We start from the raw sequence: 16,592 nt of genomic DNA on the forward strand, positions 1-16,592 counted from the left end.
AAGTTCTATTCAAATCAGTGTCTCCTCCAAGGCTGTTGGTCTTTTGGTGTATGATCTTAAGTCCTTTTTGTGTCCGACTTTCAAGATTTTCTTCCATCTCTGGAATGAAAAGGGTTTATTTGCTGCTAGATCCTCTGTTCTTTATGATAGGGAGCCTCATTTCAAATGGGTCAAAGTCAGTCCTAAGAAGGTGAAATCTTATGTTGAGGCAATTAAAAGTGATATTCCTCTATGTGGTGCTAATTGTGTTCCTTTGAAGTAGAGAATTTCAGCTTTTTCTAGATTGGATTTTTGGCATATCAGTTACTTAGATCTCTGGAGTTCTTTTGGGGCCGTGAAAATTTTGAAGGAAGCAAAGAACACGATAGAATTGGTTAATTCCAATTCAAATGATGTTGATGTGCGCCTTAAACTTGGGCCTTTTTCTTCGCCTAGTTCTCAGCCCGCAAATTGCGCCCCTAGAGTTAATGTGGCTTGCCTGGATTCTTTTATTTCTACGACAAGAAGGGCCATGGGACGGGTATCTTGTTCTAGGTGTTTTTCCAATTCAGATATTAGGCCCATTTGCCGCAACTGGATCAGATGCTCTGCATGCTTTAGGTTGGGACATGCAGCCTTCTTCTGCCGTGTCCCACCTCGATTCTCGAGCCTCAAAGATGGCAAGTTTTTTTCTTCCCAAATTGATCCAGAGCAATGGAGGCTCACCAATCCGGCTGGGTAGTTTAAGTCCAAGCAGTGTATGACATATGGGGTTATGCTCTTTGTGTTCCTAATTGTCAGTGGCACCGGCGATCTGTCTACGAAACTGTTGGTATATTTAATGATCACGAATAAATCCGCAAGCGCACGGATATACCGTTGCAGCATTTCACCCAAGAGTATTCCCAAGGGTATCGTATTTTCCAAAGGAATGCGGGTAGGTCAAAAGAGATTACTATGTATCGGTGTTTTAGACCGCTGGCTAGTGATTGTACACCGCGCTCTACTCACTTCCGATGGCTAGCACACAAGAGATAAGGAGTTATACTGCTTTAGGAAGATTCCTATGTCCAGTTTCGGCAGGAGTCGTGTTCCTTGGATCAAGTGCACTAGACTTACAATGGGGTGCTTGCAAGCAAGGGTTCATGCGATGTGTGGGAGTATGCGTTGAATGCGTGATTGAGAGAAAGGAGGCCCGGTTCCCCTTGTATAGGCCAGGAACCAGGCAACAATGTTGAGAAATGGAGGGGGTTGTTTGGGGGTCATGGTGTGGTTAGAGTAGCCTCGCGCCAAGGGGGCCTGCTTGTCCTGTCCTCTTGGCTGGTCATGGGCTTCGCACGCCCTGTACGATGGCTCTTGTGCGGCATGGGCTGCTTACGCACAGCCTGACCTACTTCCGCAGCATGCCTCATCCCATCCGTGAACCCTGTGGTAGTGAACGGGACGGAAGCGACTGCTGACGTCCATAACGGAGATGAGTGGGTGAGCCCTAGTCAGTGGCCTGATCGGGGCGTTCTGCTTCCCTCAGCATTCCCCGACCTACCTACGGCCAATCCTCACCGTTATGACCGACACTGGGTCCCGCCTCGCCTGTGGGTTCGTATCGGGTCTGGCGTAGTAGCATGACCTTGAGCCTGACGGGTTGTCTTGGCGGTGAGGATAATGATGATGTTGGGGCGCGTGGGCACGTACGGCCGTGCATGGCCCTATCCTGCAAATTGTCCTGGGCTGTCCAATGGGTGTAGCCTCACCCTTAGACCCTTGGTTAAAGGTCGTCTCCCTCCACCCGGTCATATCCCCGCACGGTGCGGTCAGAGAGGCCACGCCCCGCATTTAATGCCCCTGGTACAACGCTAGTCTTCCTGAGTCTAGGAGTGGGTGGAGCGCTGTGGGCCCTTTGCGGGCCCCACCCTCAATCTGGCCGGATTGGTGGTTGTGGCCCTCAGCCCCGACCAGGGAAGGTTGGGAGGTGGGCCGCGGTATCTCCTGGGCCACCCCCGCCATACTTCTAGCTGTTGGGCCTTTGGCCTTTTGGTGCCTGGTTGCCTTAGAGCAACTCCAAGAGTTCCTCAAAAAATTCTTCCCCAAAACGAGGTATTGGGGGCTATGCTAAAAATTTTTTTCCTAAAAAATATATCAGCCCACAACAGATCGCTAAAAACTACTCCCCAATAATTTAAAAGAGGCCACGTCATCGGATTGGGCCCATTTAGTATCCGTTAATTTTTTTTCTCCAGTACCAGACCCTGTCAAAAATCTCCGGTACCCTATCACGCCGCTGCCCCGCACGGACGCCGCCAGCCCCCTGTGCGCACGGTGAACAGCTCTGGCGCAGGGGTGAACAGCTCTGGCAGCCCCTGCGCAGGATACCTGGTGCTTCCTACGTCCACGTCCTCCAGCGCTAGATGAAGGTAATGATTAGGCATCATTTGTATTTTGTTTTTTTTTGCGTCACATGCTATAATGAGGATTCTGTCGTAAAGAGGTTTTTTGGCCGCCAATACCTAGGATAAACAGTTGCTTTGATCTCCAACTATAATTCGAGATAGGTGAAAGGGAATTGCTATGAATCGACGAAGCTTTCCGATGCATCTAGTGTTGGATTCGTCGTCAGATGATGATAGTGATGATTTCTTAATCTCTATTACTCATGTGGCCGTGAATGCGAATGAGTCCGATGATGAAACAAAACATCGTGGTTCTATCATAGGTCATCAAGTACTTCAGCGAGATAGACAGACAGGGCATCAAAGGTTGTATCAAGATTATTTTTCAGATGATCCTACGTACGGACATAGTTATTTCAGACGACGGTATGTAAACAATAGATTTATTTGGACCATTTTTTAAAAAAATTCATATTATACATGTGTCTCATTACTCTTGACATGCAGGTTTCGAATGAGGCGTACACTGTTTGTACGCATATGGAATGCCGTAGAGCAACATGATGAATATTTCGTTCAGAAAAGAAACGCTGCCGGTGTGCTTGGCCTTTCTAGTCCGCAAAAGATTACCGCAGCATTTCGGATGTTAACTTATGGAGTAGTAGCTGATGCTATAGATGATTATATCCGTATTGGTGAGAGTACTGCTATTGAGAGTCTGAGAAGGTTTGTCAGTTTTGTTGTTGAGATTTTTGGAGATGAGTACTTGAGATCACCTAATGAAGATGATACTGCTAGATTACTTGCCATCGGAGAGAGTAGAGGTTTTCCTGGTATGCTTGGGTCGATTGATTGTATGCATTGGAGGTGGAAAAATTGTCCTTCGGCATGGCAAGGTATGTATACCGGGCATGTGCATGAGCCTACAATTATACTTGAAGCTGTTGCAGATAAAGATCTTTGGATTTGGCATGCTTTCTTTGGGATGCCTGGTTCCCACAACGACATCAACGTTTTGCACCGGTCTTCTTTATTCGCACGGCTAGCTGAAGGTCAAGCTCCAAAGGTGAATTATACCATTAATAATAATGAATATGCAATGGGTTATTATCTTGCTGATGTCATATATCCCTCATGGGCTACAATTGTGAAGAGTATACCTGAACCACAAGGTAGCAAGAAGAAATATTTTGCAACTGCCCAAGAAGCTTGTAGGAAGGACGTGGAACGAGCATTTGGGGTTTTACAGTCTCGTTTCGCTATCGTTAGGGGGGCAGCTCGATTTTGGGATCAAGACACCATCGGACAAATCATGAGGGCTTGTGTCATTATGCACAACATGATAGTTGAGAATGAGCGTGATGAGGGCTTGTGTCATTATGCACAACATGATAGTTGAGAATGAGCGCGATGAGGGAGATGATTTAAATTATGATGGGGTGGGAGAAAAGGTGAATATTTCTCACGATGAAACACCTGAACTTGAGGAGTTTATTAAAAATTACAGGAATATAAGGGACAAAGATATTCACAATCAGCTTCAAGATGACCTCATTGAGCACCTGTGGCAACATCATCCAGACCTCTACAAATGATTGTCTATAGTTCATAGTAATTGTCCGGATTTTTTGCTACGTTATGCTTCAATAATTTTTGTTACGTTATATTTTTTTTAGTTTGAGATAAACCATACAGACATACATAATTCTCTTTCAATAATTATTATTTTCATAGTCATTCAGTCTCCATGTATTGCTTCTCCAGTGCCAAGTAAATGCGCTACACATCATCTGGTCAATCGGCACTAAACCAAACAAGCCTTGTGATAAGGACATGCTTACGATGCTCAAAATAAGTCCCAGTCTTTCACGGTACTAGCAGCAAATACTTTCACCGAGTATTTATTTTCAAAAATAGCATAGGCACAAGACCATATCCATGCACTCACGGCAATTAAATTGACATTAATTTATCTCACCAACCACTCACAGAGCGATAGACATATAATAGCTGAGTAAATAGGTTCCAAAGTGAATAAAATAAGTCTGTAGTTGGAAAATAGTTCCTAAATCAACAAAACACAAACATGATAGTAATTAAGCACTAGGCATAGATAGTCGGCTCATGATCTCAGCCCGCAAGAACATGTAGTATTTCTTTTGTTCATCTGGCATGGTAGTAAGGTCCATGGTCATAATCGTCTCTTCATCCCTCCTTTTCTGCAACTGGACCTCCTGGCTCCTCAGCTCAATAAGTAGTTTTTCATTTGCAACTCGATCCTGTTCAAGAGCAACTCGATCCTGTTCAAGAGCAAATGCTTTGTTGAACCTCTCCTCTTTTTTTAGCTCCTTCTTCCCATCAATTTCTTTCTTCTGTACCCACATATTTTCTAAGGTTGTTGTCACACTTTTTTTCTTCTCTTGTAGCAGTGCTGCTTTTGCCTTCTTCTTACCAATTGGCCTTGTCAGTGCATTATCTTCTATGCCTTGAACCTCACCTTCTCCTAATTCACTTGGTAAACTTGCACTTGGGCCAGCATTTGAGCTTGTCTTCTGCTTCTTGTTAGATGTTTTACCAACAGCCAATTCATCAATTTTAGCAAGCCATTTTGGTTGTGTTCTCAGCTTATTCCAGCAATGCATGAACTGGAATGCTTTTTGATGTTCGTCTTCAGACTTGTACAAAGCACATGCCTCTGCAACCTGCACACACCAACATCCAAGGGATATTCATATATGATATATAAACATAAAATAGTCGAAATAAAACCTGGTACTGCATAGTGAGTAAAGTACCTTATCTTGTATTGTAGTACCACTCTGACGTCTTAACTCAATTCGTGATAGACATCCACAAAATTTGTTCACACATTTTTGTATGGTCTCCCACCGATGCATGAGCGAATTCATGGTACGCGTAGAGGGGCACGTCTTGTGTTCATTGAAGTACTCATATATACGAGACCAATACTTGGCACCTTTTTGATCTTTGCCTACGATCGGATCCAAGCTTACATTCAGCCACCCAGAAACCAAAACCTCATCTTCGTGGTCACTGAAATTCTTGGATCTCTTATGGTTTGGCCTCGCGGAAGGAGCTGCTGGAACTTCTTCAATTCCCTGTGACTGTTGGTCAACATATGTGTTGCTATAATTATGAAAATCCCCTTGATTGGTTTCATCCATCATCATGTTGGAAAAATATCCATTTCCTGCAAGCATTTAATCACTGATAAGCTGATGAACAGAGGTAATTATAATTTATTTTTGAGAATGATCCAAAGAGTTCTAACTTGCTACAAGAAAAATCCCAGTGAGGGGGGCAACAGTTACAACGTTGTCTCATACAACTATCTCAGCATGGATAAAAGCATCAAATCAAGCAGATACATTTACATCTAGAAATGTCAAATGTTCCCCATCAATCAGCAAGCGATAATGTTCCTGGAAAAAAATGGACAGACAGCTAGTTCATGGAACATGTTCTCTCTAGGAACATTGAAGCCTGCAATCATATATGTGTTAGAATGTAATTGGGCTCGTGGGCCTGTCCACCGTGACTCCCCACCTAGCCTATATATGTAAACTGACTATGCCTGAGTAATACATCGAGTATTCCACTCTTTCATGGTATCATACGAGGCTACGATCCGTATCCTCCGTTTCCGCACAGCTAACCCTAGCCGCCGCTAATCCTCACGATTGGCTGCTCCAGGCCGCCGCAGGGCACGTTGCTCGCCGGCCTCCCTTCCTTGCACGTGTGTCCTCTCGCCGTGCCGCCGTCGCAGGGCTTCTCCGCTCGCCGGCCACCGTTCTTCTCCCACGCGTGATCGCTCGGGAGTCCACGATCCAATCGGCGTCTGCGCGTGATCGCCTCCATCTGCCTCACGCGATCTGATCGACGTCTGCCCGTGACTACGTCCGCGTGATCTACGTCGCGGGTCATCCACGTGATCCGGCCGCCAGCGACGCCCGTCCCTGCCTCTACGCCGACCGCGACCCAGTCTCATGGCAGAGACCGCAGCCGAGCGTACCGCTCGCGAACAGCGCGAACAGTGCGAACGCGATGCCGAGGACGCCCGTAGTCGCCAAGCTGAGGCCGCCCGCACCGCCGCCCTCGACGCCTATGAGGCCAAGCACGCCGACGTCCACGCCGCCGCCATTGCCGTCCTCAACATCAAGGTGCTCGTGCCAGTGGTCCTCGACCGCGTCGCCAACAACTACACCCGTTGGCGTGCCCTCTTCCTCGTCGTCTTGGGCAAATATGCCCTCACCGATCACGTCCTCAACGATGTCGTCAACACCGATCGGCCGGCGTGGGTGCAGATGGACTGCACCGTCCTCACATGGATCTACGGGACGATCAACGCCGACCTCCAGCAGTCCGCCATGCTGAAGAACCCAAACGCCCGCATCGCCTGGCTCCACCTCGAGGACGAGTTCCTCGGCCAGCGCGAGTCGCGTGCGCTGCTGCTGTCCGCCGAGTTCCGCACGGTGAAGCAAGGGTCGACGTCCATTACGGACTTCTGCCGTCGCCTCGAGACGATGGCCGCCACCCTACGCGACTTCGGCGATCCCGTCGGCGACCGAACCCTCGTCCTCACGCTGCTCCGAGGTCTCAGCGCCAAGTTCCGCCCCATGGTGACGAACATCAAGCTGCGCCAGCCGTTCCCGACCTTCGCGGAGGCACGCACGCTTCTGCTTCTTGAGGAGATTGATCTCAACGACGTCACCGCCGACACCGAACCACCACCTGCCCCCACGCCGTCGGCCCTCGTCACCGACTCGTCCGGCCCCGTCGCCCGCGCCCCCTCCACCCGTGGCAGCGGCGGCCAGGGCAGCTCTGGTGGTGGCCAGGGCAACCGCCGACAGCGCCGCGGCCGTGGTGGCAAGCAGCAGCAGAACCAGCAGGCCGGTGCACCTGCTGCCAGCGGCTCCCGTCCGCCTCCCCTCCTCTACAACACTTGGGGAGGTATGGTTCAGTTTTGGCCGCACCAGCAGCCCTCCAGCAGTGCTCCCGGCGGGCCGTTTCGTCCACCACAGGCAGCGCTCGCGGCTGTGCCGCAGCCCCAGCTGCAGCCCAACCTGGCGCCGTATGGCTACGGCGTCGGTCCACCGCCCGGGTTCGGCTACGCTCCGCCCCCACCGCAGCAGCCGGCATGGACTCCCATGCAGGGAGGGTCTTTCGACACGTCCTCCCTCGCCAGCAACTTCAGCACCATGTCGCTAACTCCACCCGGACCAAGCGAATGGTACGTCGACTCCGGCGCCGGTGCTCACATGGTCAACAACGCTGGTATAATTTCATCCTCTCACCCTCCCTTGTCATCAAGTCCTTCATCTATCATTGTTGGTAATGGGGCTTCGCTTCCTGTTACTTCCGTCGGATCACACACTCCTTTTTTACCACACGACGTCCCCTAGTTCTTTCTAATGTTTTAGTTTCACCTGACATTATTAAGAATCTAATTTCCGTTCGTCGTTTTACCACCGATAACAACTGTTCCATCGAATTTGATCCATTCGGCCTTTCTGTGAAGGATTTACAGACACGGAGCGTGATCGCCAGGTGCAATAGCACGAGAGATCTTTACCCGTTCTTTTCGCCGGCACCACCCAGCACCACCGCCACCGCCCTCACTGCTGCCGCGCCTTCCACCACCCTTTGGCATCGCCGCCTTGGTCATGTCGGTCCTGAAGCTTTGTCCAAGCTCCTTAGTTCCAATGCTATCACATGTAATAAGCGCCATGACACTCATGTTTGCCACGCTTGTCAGCTTGGTCGCCATGTGCGCCTCCCTTTTAGCTTGTCAAACTCTCGTGCACTTCGCCCATTTGATTTAATACATTGTGATCTTTGGACATCTCCTATTGTTAGTGTGTCTGGCTACAAATATTATCTTGTTATTCTTGATGATTGCACACACTATAGCTGGACATTCCCTTTATGCCTCAAGTCCGACACCTTTACCGTTCTCACTAATTTTTTCTCATATGCGCGCACACAATTTGACTCCACTATCAAGGCAGTTCAGTGCGATAACGGCCGTGAATTTGATCATTCCTCGGCCCGCACGTTCTTCCTCACTCACGGGGTTGCCTTTCGGATGTTGTGCCCATACACCTCTCAGCAGAATGGGCGGGCTGAGCGCGCTCTTTGCACCATCAATAATATCGTGCGCTCTCTTCTGTTCCAGGCCAGTCTTCCTCCGGTTTATTGGGCGGATTCCCTTCACACTGCTACCTATCTCCTCAACCGCCACCCTACAAAAACCTTAGACGGCCGAACACCATACTTCGCACTATACGACACTCAGCCCTCCTACACCCACCTTCGTGTTTTCGGCTGTGCCTGCTATCCCAACCTGTCATCTACAGCTCCACATAAATTATCACCACGTTCCTCCTTGTGCGTCTTCCTGGGGTATTCTTCTGATCACAAAGGCTATCGGTGTCTTGACCTTCATTCTAATCGGATCATCATCTCCCGACACGTTGTCTTTGATGAGACGGTGTTTCCTTTCGCCGATATGTCCACCTCGCCCCAGGATCCCACCGCACTTGATTTTTTGGATAACACTGATGATTTCTCTTTACCCAATGGGTCAAGAGCTGTGCATGCAGGTACCCGTAGCAGCAGCCGTGCGATTGCACCCAGCCCACCGCCGGCTGGTGCATCAGCACCCATGCAGGCGCCCGCCCGCGCTACTCCCAGCAGCAGCGCTGCTGCCCCCGGCGCTCCAAGCAGCAGCGGTGCTGTCCCCGGCGTCCCCAGCAGCAGCGGCACTGCCCCCGGCGCTCCCAGCAGCAGCACTGCTGCCCCAGCCGCACACAGCAGCCGTGCTGCTGCCACCGGCGCGCCCAGCCGGGCCTCTTCTGGGCCAACCGGTGCTGCTGCCCCTGCGGATTCCACATCCCAGGTTGTTGCCAGCGGCGCCGGTCGCACTACAGCCACGGCGCCCCAGGCGATCACTCCTGTCACTAATGCGCACAGCATGCGCACTCGTGGCAAGGATGGTACTCGTCATCCCGTCGACCGCCTGAACCTTCACATGGCGACCCTCTCTCCGGTGCCCACCTCTGTTCGCGCGGCTCTGGCGGACCCTGAGTGGCGCCTTGCTATGCAGGCGGAGTTCGATGCCCTGCAAGCAAATGACACATGGTCACTGGTGCCTCGACCACGCGGCGTCAACCTTGTCACAGGCAAATGGATATTTCGCCACAAATTCAAGTCCGATGGCTCTCTCGACCGCTACAAGGCTCGGTGGGTCTTGCGTGGCTTCACACAGCGTCCGGGCATTGACTATGATGAAACTTTCAGTCCAGTGGTCAAGCCAGCAACCATTCGCGCAGTACTGACTTTGGCGCTCTCTCGCTCATGGCCCATCCATCAGCTCGATGTGAAGAATGCCTTTCTCCATGGCACTTTGTCTGAGACAGTCTACTGTGCTCAGCCAGCTGGTTTTGTCGACTCCTCCAGACCAGCTTATGTGTGCCGCCTGAACAAGTCTCTGTATGGGTTGAAGCAAGCACCGCGCGCCTGGCATCGTCGCTTTGCCTCTCATATCACCTCTCTTGGTTTCACTGAAGCAAAGTCCGACACTTCCTTGTTCATATATTGCCGAGGCTCAGAGATGGCTTTCCTGCTACTATATGTTGATGATATTGTTCTGACGGCTTCCTCCATGGTTTTTCTTCAGCGGATCATTACAGCTCTCCGCCAAGAATTCTCTATGACCGACATGGGGTCCCTGCATCACTTCCTGGGAATCAGTGTTCAGCGCCACCAGGACAGTCTGTTTCTCTCACAGCGTCAGTATATGTTGGATATTCTGGAGCGTGCCGGTATGACTAACTGCAAGCCTTGCAGTACTCCTGTTGATACTCATGCCAAGCTTTCTGCTGATGGTGTCACCGTCGCCGACCCCACTCACTATCGCAGTATTGCTGGAGCACTTCAGTATCTCACCTTCACCCGTCCTGACATTGCTTATGCTGTTCAGCAGGTCTGCCTCTATATGCATGACCCTCGGGAGCCGCATCTTGGCGCTATGAAACGCATTCTCCGCTACCTTCAGGGCACTTTGGATCTTGGTCTTCATCTTCACCGGACCTCACCAGCTGATCTCACGGTCTACACGGATGCTGATTGGGCGGGATGTCCTGACACGCGTAAATCCACATCTGGGTATGCGGTGTTTCTCGGGGACAATCTCATCTCCTGGTCGTCCAAACGTCAGCCAACGGTGTCCAGGTCCAGTGCTGAGGCGGAGTATCGGGCTGTGGCCAACGGTGTTGCTGAAGCCTGCTGGTTGCGACAACTTCTGCAAGAGCTTCACCACCCTCTTCGCCGCGCCACTGTGGTATATTGTGACAATGTCAGTGCCGTCTACCTCTCCACCAACCCGGTCCAGCATCAGCGAACCAAGCATGTTGAGATTGATTTGCACTTCGTCAGAGAACGAGTTGCCCTCGGTGAAGTTCGTGTCCTGCACGTTCCCACTACGTCCCAGTACGCCGATGTCTTCACCAAAGGATTGCCGACGTCCGTCTTCTCCGAGTTTAGGTCCAGTCTTAATGTTCGCAGTGTTCCCAGTTCAGACTGTGGGGGAGTGTTAGAATGTAATTGGGCTCGTGGGCCTGTCCACCGTGACTCCCCACCTAGCCTATATATGTAAACCGACTATGCCTGAGTAATACATCGAGTATTCCACTCTTTCAATATGTACTTACATCTCTGCATGTTACTAATAGAATTAGTATTTAGAAATCATTTTTTTATGCAAAGCATTTACGAAATCTGGAAATGACATCAGCAAATACGTTGGATGCTTCCATTTTTTTCCCACAATTCAGGAAATGCTCATTTTGTCTGTCATGAAGCAGTAGATTCCTTACTTCAGCCTTTGTTTTCCTTGAATTCCAATGACAGGAGCTTGTTGATCAGCTCCCTGTGCCATTCGCAGGACGACTGTACTGAACCGGAACATCTTTTAAGAGCTTGTTGCCTAGAAAGGAGTTATGTAACTAACTGATCATGAAGAGCAACTGTTCTTAGTCACTTTAGATAAAGCTAACTGGGGATTGTGCATGAATGCCATGTTCCTATCTATATAGTAATATTACCATATACTGCCCAATAATCAGTTCCCTCAAAAAAGAAAACTGCCCGATAATCTGTTCCCTCAAAGAAGAAAACTGCCAATTGTAGCACTGCAATGCCCAGCTTACAATTCTACTTGTCTCACATTGGACATGGTATCTTTAGAAAGTTTGTAAGAGCTAGCTTTGCTAAATGGAAAAATTCTCTTGTTCAGGTACAATGCACAACATTTCAGATAATGCACAGCATCAAGCATCAAGCACATAGGCCAGCACTCAGCATTTCAGATGCACCATAAAGATAATGCACAGCATCAAGCACATAGTAACATCAGCAGCTCAGGGAAGACTAGTACAAGAAATACAAGATATGACGGGTAACATAAGGCTTAAGACTTTCAGCACGAAAGTACAGCCACCATTTTCAACTAATTAGATGCTAACTTGGCTACAGCAGCAATCACAACCGAACAGCTTCAAGATAAACTTAAAACATGAATTTGATTGATGAATTTCAACAAAACATGAGAACCATACCGTTCAGAAAAGTGTTGCCATCGGCCATGTGCTCAAAAGATGCAGAGGGGGTATCGCTACCAAGGTACTGCTGCGCCAGGGGATCATTGTCGTCGCCGGCAAAGCCTACCATCGGAGGACATGGTGGTCGTAAGTATATGGTAATATTACTTAGAGAATGGTTGTAAGTATACCAAAAGAACTACAATACTTGACTGCTGCGGCATGTAATTGACTGCTCTGTGAAGGAATAAGTTAAAACACATTTCAACTGAAGAAATTGAACTTTCATCAGAGTCTGGAATGTTCATGTTTGGATTGCACACTGAAATTCAGAACTGACTTGAAGCAACACTATATGGAGCTTTACAACTTTCAAATGACCTTTTACAACATAGCCTTGAATCATGCAACTTTTAGGATGTCAATTAAGAGAGATTGTAAGCTGAGTTCAAGGTTAGCAACAGATAACTTCAAGGCTTATCACTGGAACAACTCATCTCTAGCTATACAACACACCACGACATGAAACAGTACATGCTCGCCAATTAAAAAAACATGGAATATTAGGACTGCTGATCTATCCTTTTGCTTTTGCTAATTTCTGTTGGTTTGATATAATTTTTTGGCATGCCATCCTTTTCAGAAAAAAAACTAAAGGTTAGTTTGAATATAAACTAACAAATGGAATTATCAAGAACTAATTGCATGATTCATAAATGACATGTACTAAAAATATGAAGGTTGAGCTCACACTGATCACTTGTTCCATAACAACTGATAGTACCATTTTCTAGATGACTTCAGCAGTTGATTATATCCTTTTGCTGCAAATTTGTGAGCTTATAAGTGCAATGCTTGTGGGTTCAAAAAAAAAACTCCTGCCACCACTGCTGCAGTGTAGCTTCACTACACAATGAGGTGCACACGATGTGTGAAATGTCAGATCAAAGTAATCTCAAACTTCTTCCCTAGTTTAAAGAATTTGGTTGCTACATAATAAAGTAATTTTTTTGTAATCTATGGGATGAGTAGAGAGCAGCAGGCATGGCATGCACGCAAGGCAAGGAACAAATTAATCTTCATTTTGCTCAATTTACAATTTCAGCCTAGCTACAATTCCCTAACACATCGATCTCATTCACGAGGCCCTAACACAAGAAGTACCAGTTTGCCACCAGATTCTGAAGTGTGTTCCAAGATACTCACCGCCGGCAAACTGCAAATCTTGGACACCGCCGTTCCATTTGGCGTTGGGGCCGCCGACGGCCATGACCCGACGCATCTGCTGCCTGCCGCGCCGATCTTGAACTTGCCGGACGGGAGCACTCGACATTGGCGGAAGACAGGTGGCCATGCGCCACCGGCGGTCGGGGAAGTTAGGCCGCTTGGGGAAGACGGGCCGGCCACCGCCGCAGCTTGGGGAAGATAGGCGGGCGCCGCCGCAGCTCGGGGAAGACAGGCGGGTGCCGCCGCCGGTCGGGGAAGACAGGCTGGGCCCGCGCGGGGGGCACCGGCCGGGGCGGCTCCGGCCGCCGGGTGGCCTTCGGCCGGCAGCGGTCGTGGGGCCTTCGGGCGGGCGCCGGGCGGGCGGGCGCCGGGCGGCCTTCAGCCAGCCGCGGCCGCGGAGCCTTCGGGCGGGCGGGCGCCGACCGGGGCGGCTCCGGCCGCCGGGCGGCCTTCGGCCGGGCGCGGGCGCAGGGCCGTCGGGCGGGCGGCCACCGGACGGGGGGGCGCGGCCGCGGGGAGCTTGGGGCCGGGCGCGGGCGCGGGACCTTCAGGCGGGTGGCCGCCGGTCAGCGAATCTCGGGCGCCGCCGCCGCCGCCGCCTCCGCAGAGGCAAATGGCACGCGCGGTAGAAAAAAAAGGCGCGCGACTGCCAATCTGGGCGCGCGAGAAAGGATTGGGGAAGGAGATGCACTCCGGATATTTGCGGAAGAAATAGACGCGGATGCGGGTGGCTGTAAATATGCGGGAGTTTTACGGGAGCTGTTGGAGTTACTTTTTTTTTGCTATTTTTCCCTATTTAAGATTTTGGGGGAAGTTTAAGGGATCTGTTGGAGTTGCTCTTAGCCCCTTTCTTGAGGGTACCCCTAACACAGGTATTCGTCACTATGCATATGAGTATATCATAAGATGGATAGAAACAATACTCAAGGTAGGGGTAAGATAATGATAGATAGGGTAGTGTGACAGACACAAGAATCATCTCAAGATAACTAAACTAGGAAGAAGGACTAGGAGTTAGCTCTAGGTTCATATGTACTTTCTATATACTGCACAGATCATACAAGCATAACATACATACACATTGTATACATACCAGGCACTACGGGAAGACAGTACCTGTACCAGGGTACCAGCACAATTATTGCTAATATTTGAACTCCTACAGTGTACCTGAACGTGGGGGATTACAAAGGACAAACAGAACTGTCACCAACTGCCACCTACCCCTAGCAGCCTATGGGGTAAACTCATATCCAATAAAGCTAAGCAATCCAAGCACCATACTTGCATTCTTAACAACACTTCAGCCATCCCGAGCTATTGTAACAAAGGCTCAAACCACCATAGACATGGCCATTGAACCGATGCCATGGCATAGATCGACTAGCCTATACATGGTATATACGCACACAAGGTATGTACTATAGCTTGGTCTAAAGGCACACATGAGAGCATATAAGACTATACTACGATAGCATGGGCATGCAACTAGCATACAAGCGTATAAGCCTAGCATATCAACATAGTAAGGGTATAAGACTAACTCATGCATAGAAGAACCAAGCATAACACTATATAAACAATATGAATACTTTAATATAATAAATTCAACCTAGGAATGTAAGATACAGGAGCCATACCATGAACTCCAAGAAGACCTAGAACCCTGAAGTGGAGCTACTCTAGTCTAACTCCACTAACTTGGAAACTATGAGGGAGAGAGTGATTCAACTTGTGGTGTGTGTGAGAGAGGAGAGCACACCCCTCTATTTATAGCTCATAGAGACAGTTACACAAGGGAATATTTGGGGAACCATCCCTATCTGACATAGGGAAGCCGTCAACCGCCACCATGTGGAAGCAGATCACGAGGGGAGCTAGAGGCTGTTCGGCCGATCAAAGGGTTCGGCCGAACCTTTGGTGGCCCCCCTTGGAACTGCCTTCGCCTGGTAGTCTGACATGTGGGTCCAGAAGGTGGTGCTTGGTCTTGATGTGGTGTTGAGGTGGTTTGAGGCTGTTTGTGGGCCCTTCAACCCATGTGCTGCCCATGTGGTGATCTCTCATTGGTTGAAGTTGTGTTTCTTCGCTATGGGAGTGTGTTTTCTCATTCCTTTTGTGTTTATTCACATGTAACTAAATATTCTCTAAGTACATGTGGAACTACATTATTTTTAACAAAATATGCGTGTGAGAAATGCCAATCCTCCTTTGTTCTTGAGCATATTGATGGTCATATCTGGTTCTTAATGATCGTCAATAGAAACTTTCCTGCCCTGAGACAACCGACCCTTCATCTTCGGCAGTGATTACTCCCTCGCCTACCTTGCCCCTGTTCTCTTCCTCGCTAGCTTCGTCGACTGCACAGCCATCTCCTACCTTACCTTGCGACGCTGGCCTTGAGCTCCAGCTAGCCCCGAGTACCCCCATACCAACTAGGTTCTCACCTTCTTCTATTTTTGATCAACCCACCAGAGCAGGTTCGCAGCCTCCCACTGTCACCGAGAAAACCCCAATCGCTGCTACAGTACCGCCTCCCTTGGTGGAATCTGATCATCACGGGTCGATCATGGCCTACAAGTTTGTTGACCCAATGTCTTTCATGCCCCTGAACTACAATTGGGTGATGATTCCTCATAGGAAGGTGATGTCCAGGGTGGTTCTAGGACAGCTCCGTGGCAGGAACAATGATCTCGCTATTGTCTCAATTGAGCCACTACCAGAACATCAGGTATCCTTTCAATCTGTTAGGGAAGTGTTGGATGACTTCTTGAGGAATCAGAAGCATATAGGCTATTGCACTATTCAGTCGTGTCCCTTTAGCTAGGCCTTTGTACGTTTCAATCATTTTCATGATAGGGACTTCTTAATTTAGGGTAGCCCACATAATTATGGTGATATGATAATTTCTTTTGTGGAGCATACTAAAGGTTGGAATAATAAGTCTGTTAATATGAATTATGAAGTCTGGCTAATGCTTCTGGGATTTAATAATGATTTTTTTGACCTAAAAGGATATTGTAAAAGCTTTAGCTGATTTCGGGAAATTGTTGTCTTGGGAAGAAGATCCTAGCAAGGGTGTTAGTTAAAGCAAGAGTGGTTAATCTTGAGGAAATTCCCTGGTTCATAGTTTGCTCTGATGGGAAAGGATTTGATGGGGAATCCTGGACAGCTCAATGTGAGATTTTGCAAGCAATATGTTGGGAGGTGCACTTTCTGATGAAGATCAGCCACTTGGTCAAGATGAAATTCAGCCCAACCTATTTCAATATTTGGTTTTGGTCAGCCAGGCAATGGGCCTCCACATATGGATGCTAATGGACATGGTAATAATGAGGCTCAGAAGGCAGCTAATGCTAATGACAATGCTAATGGTGATGAT

General features: G+C 49.0%; 1 protein-coding gene across 1 annotated transcript; it reads left to right on the forward strand.

Annotated features, from left to right (window-relative positions):
- Positions 1-2,565: 2,565 nt before the first annotated feature.
- LOC117861520 (uncharacterized) lies at positions 2,566-3,892 on the forward strand. Its single transcript, XM_072294725.1, has 3 exons — positions 2,566-2,792; positions 2,874-3,199; positions 3,413-3,892. The coding sequence occupies exons 1-3, from the start codon at positions 2,566-2,568 to the stop codon at positions 3,763-3,765; spliced, it is 906 nt and encodes a 301-aa protein (XP_072150826.1). The 3' UTR covers positions 3,766-3,892.
- The last annotated feature ends 12,700 nt before the right edge of the window (positions 3,893-16,592 follow it).

The sequence above is a fragment of the Setaria viridis genome, chromosome 6 (assembly GCF_005286985.2).
Source record: "Setaria viridis chromosome 6, Setaria_viridis_v4.0, whole genome shotgun sequence".
NCBI lineage: Eukaryota > Viridiplantae > Streptophyta > Magnoliopsida > Poales > Poaceae > Setaria > Setaria viridis.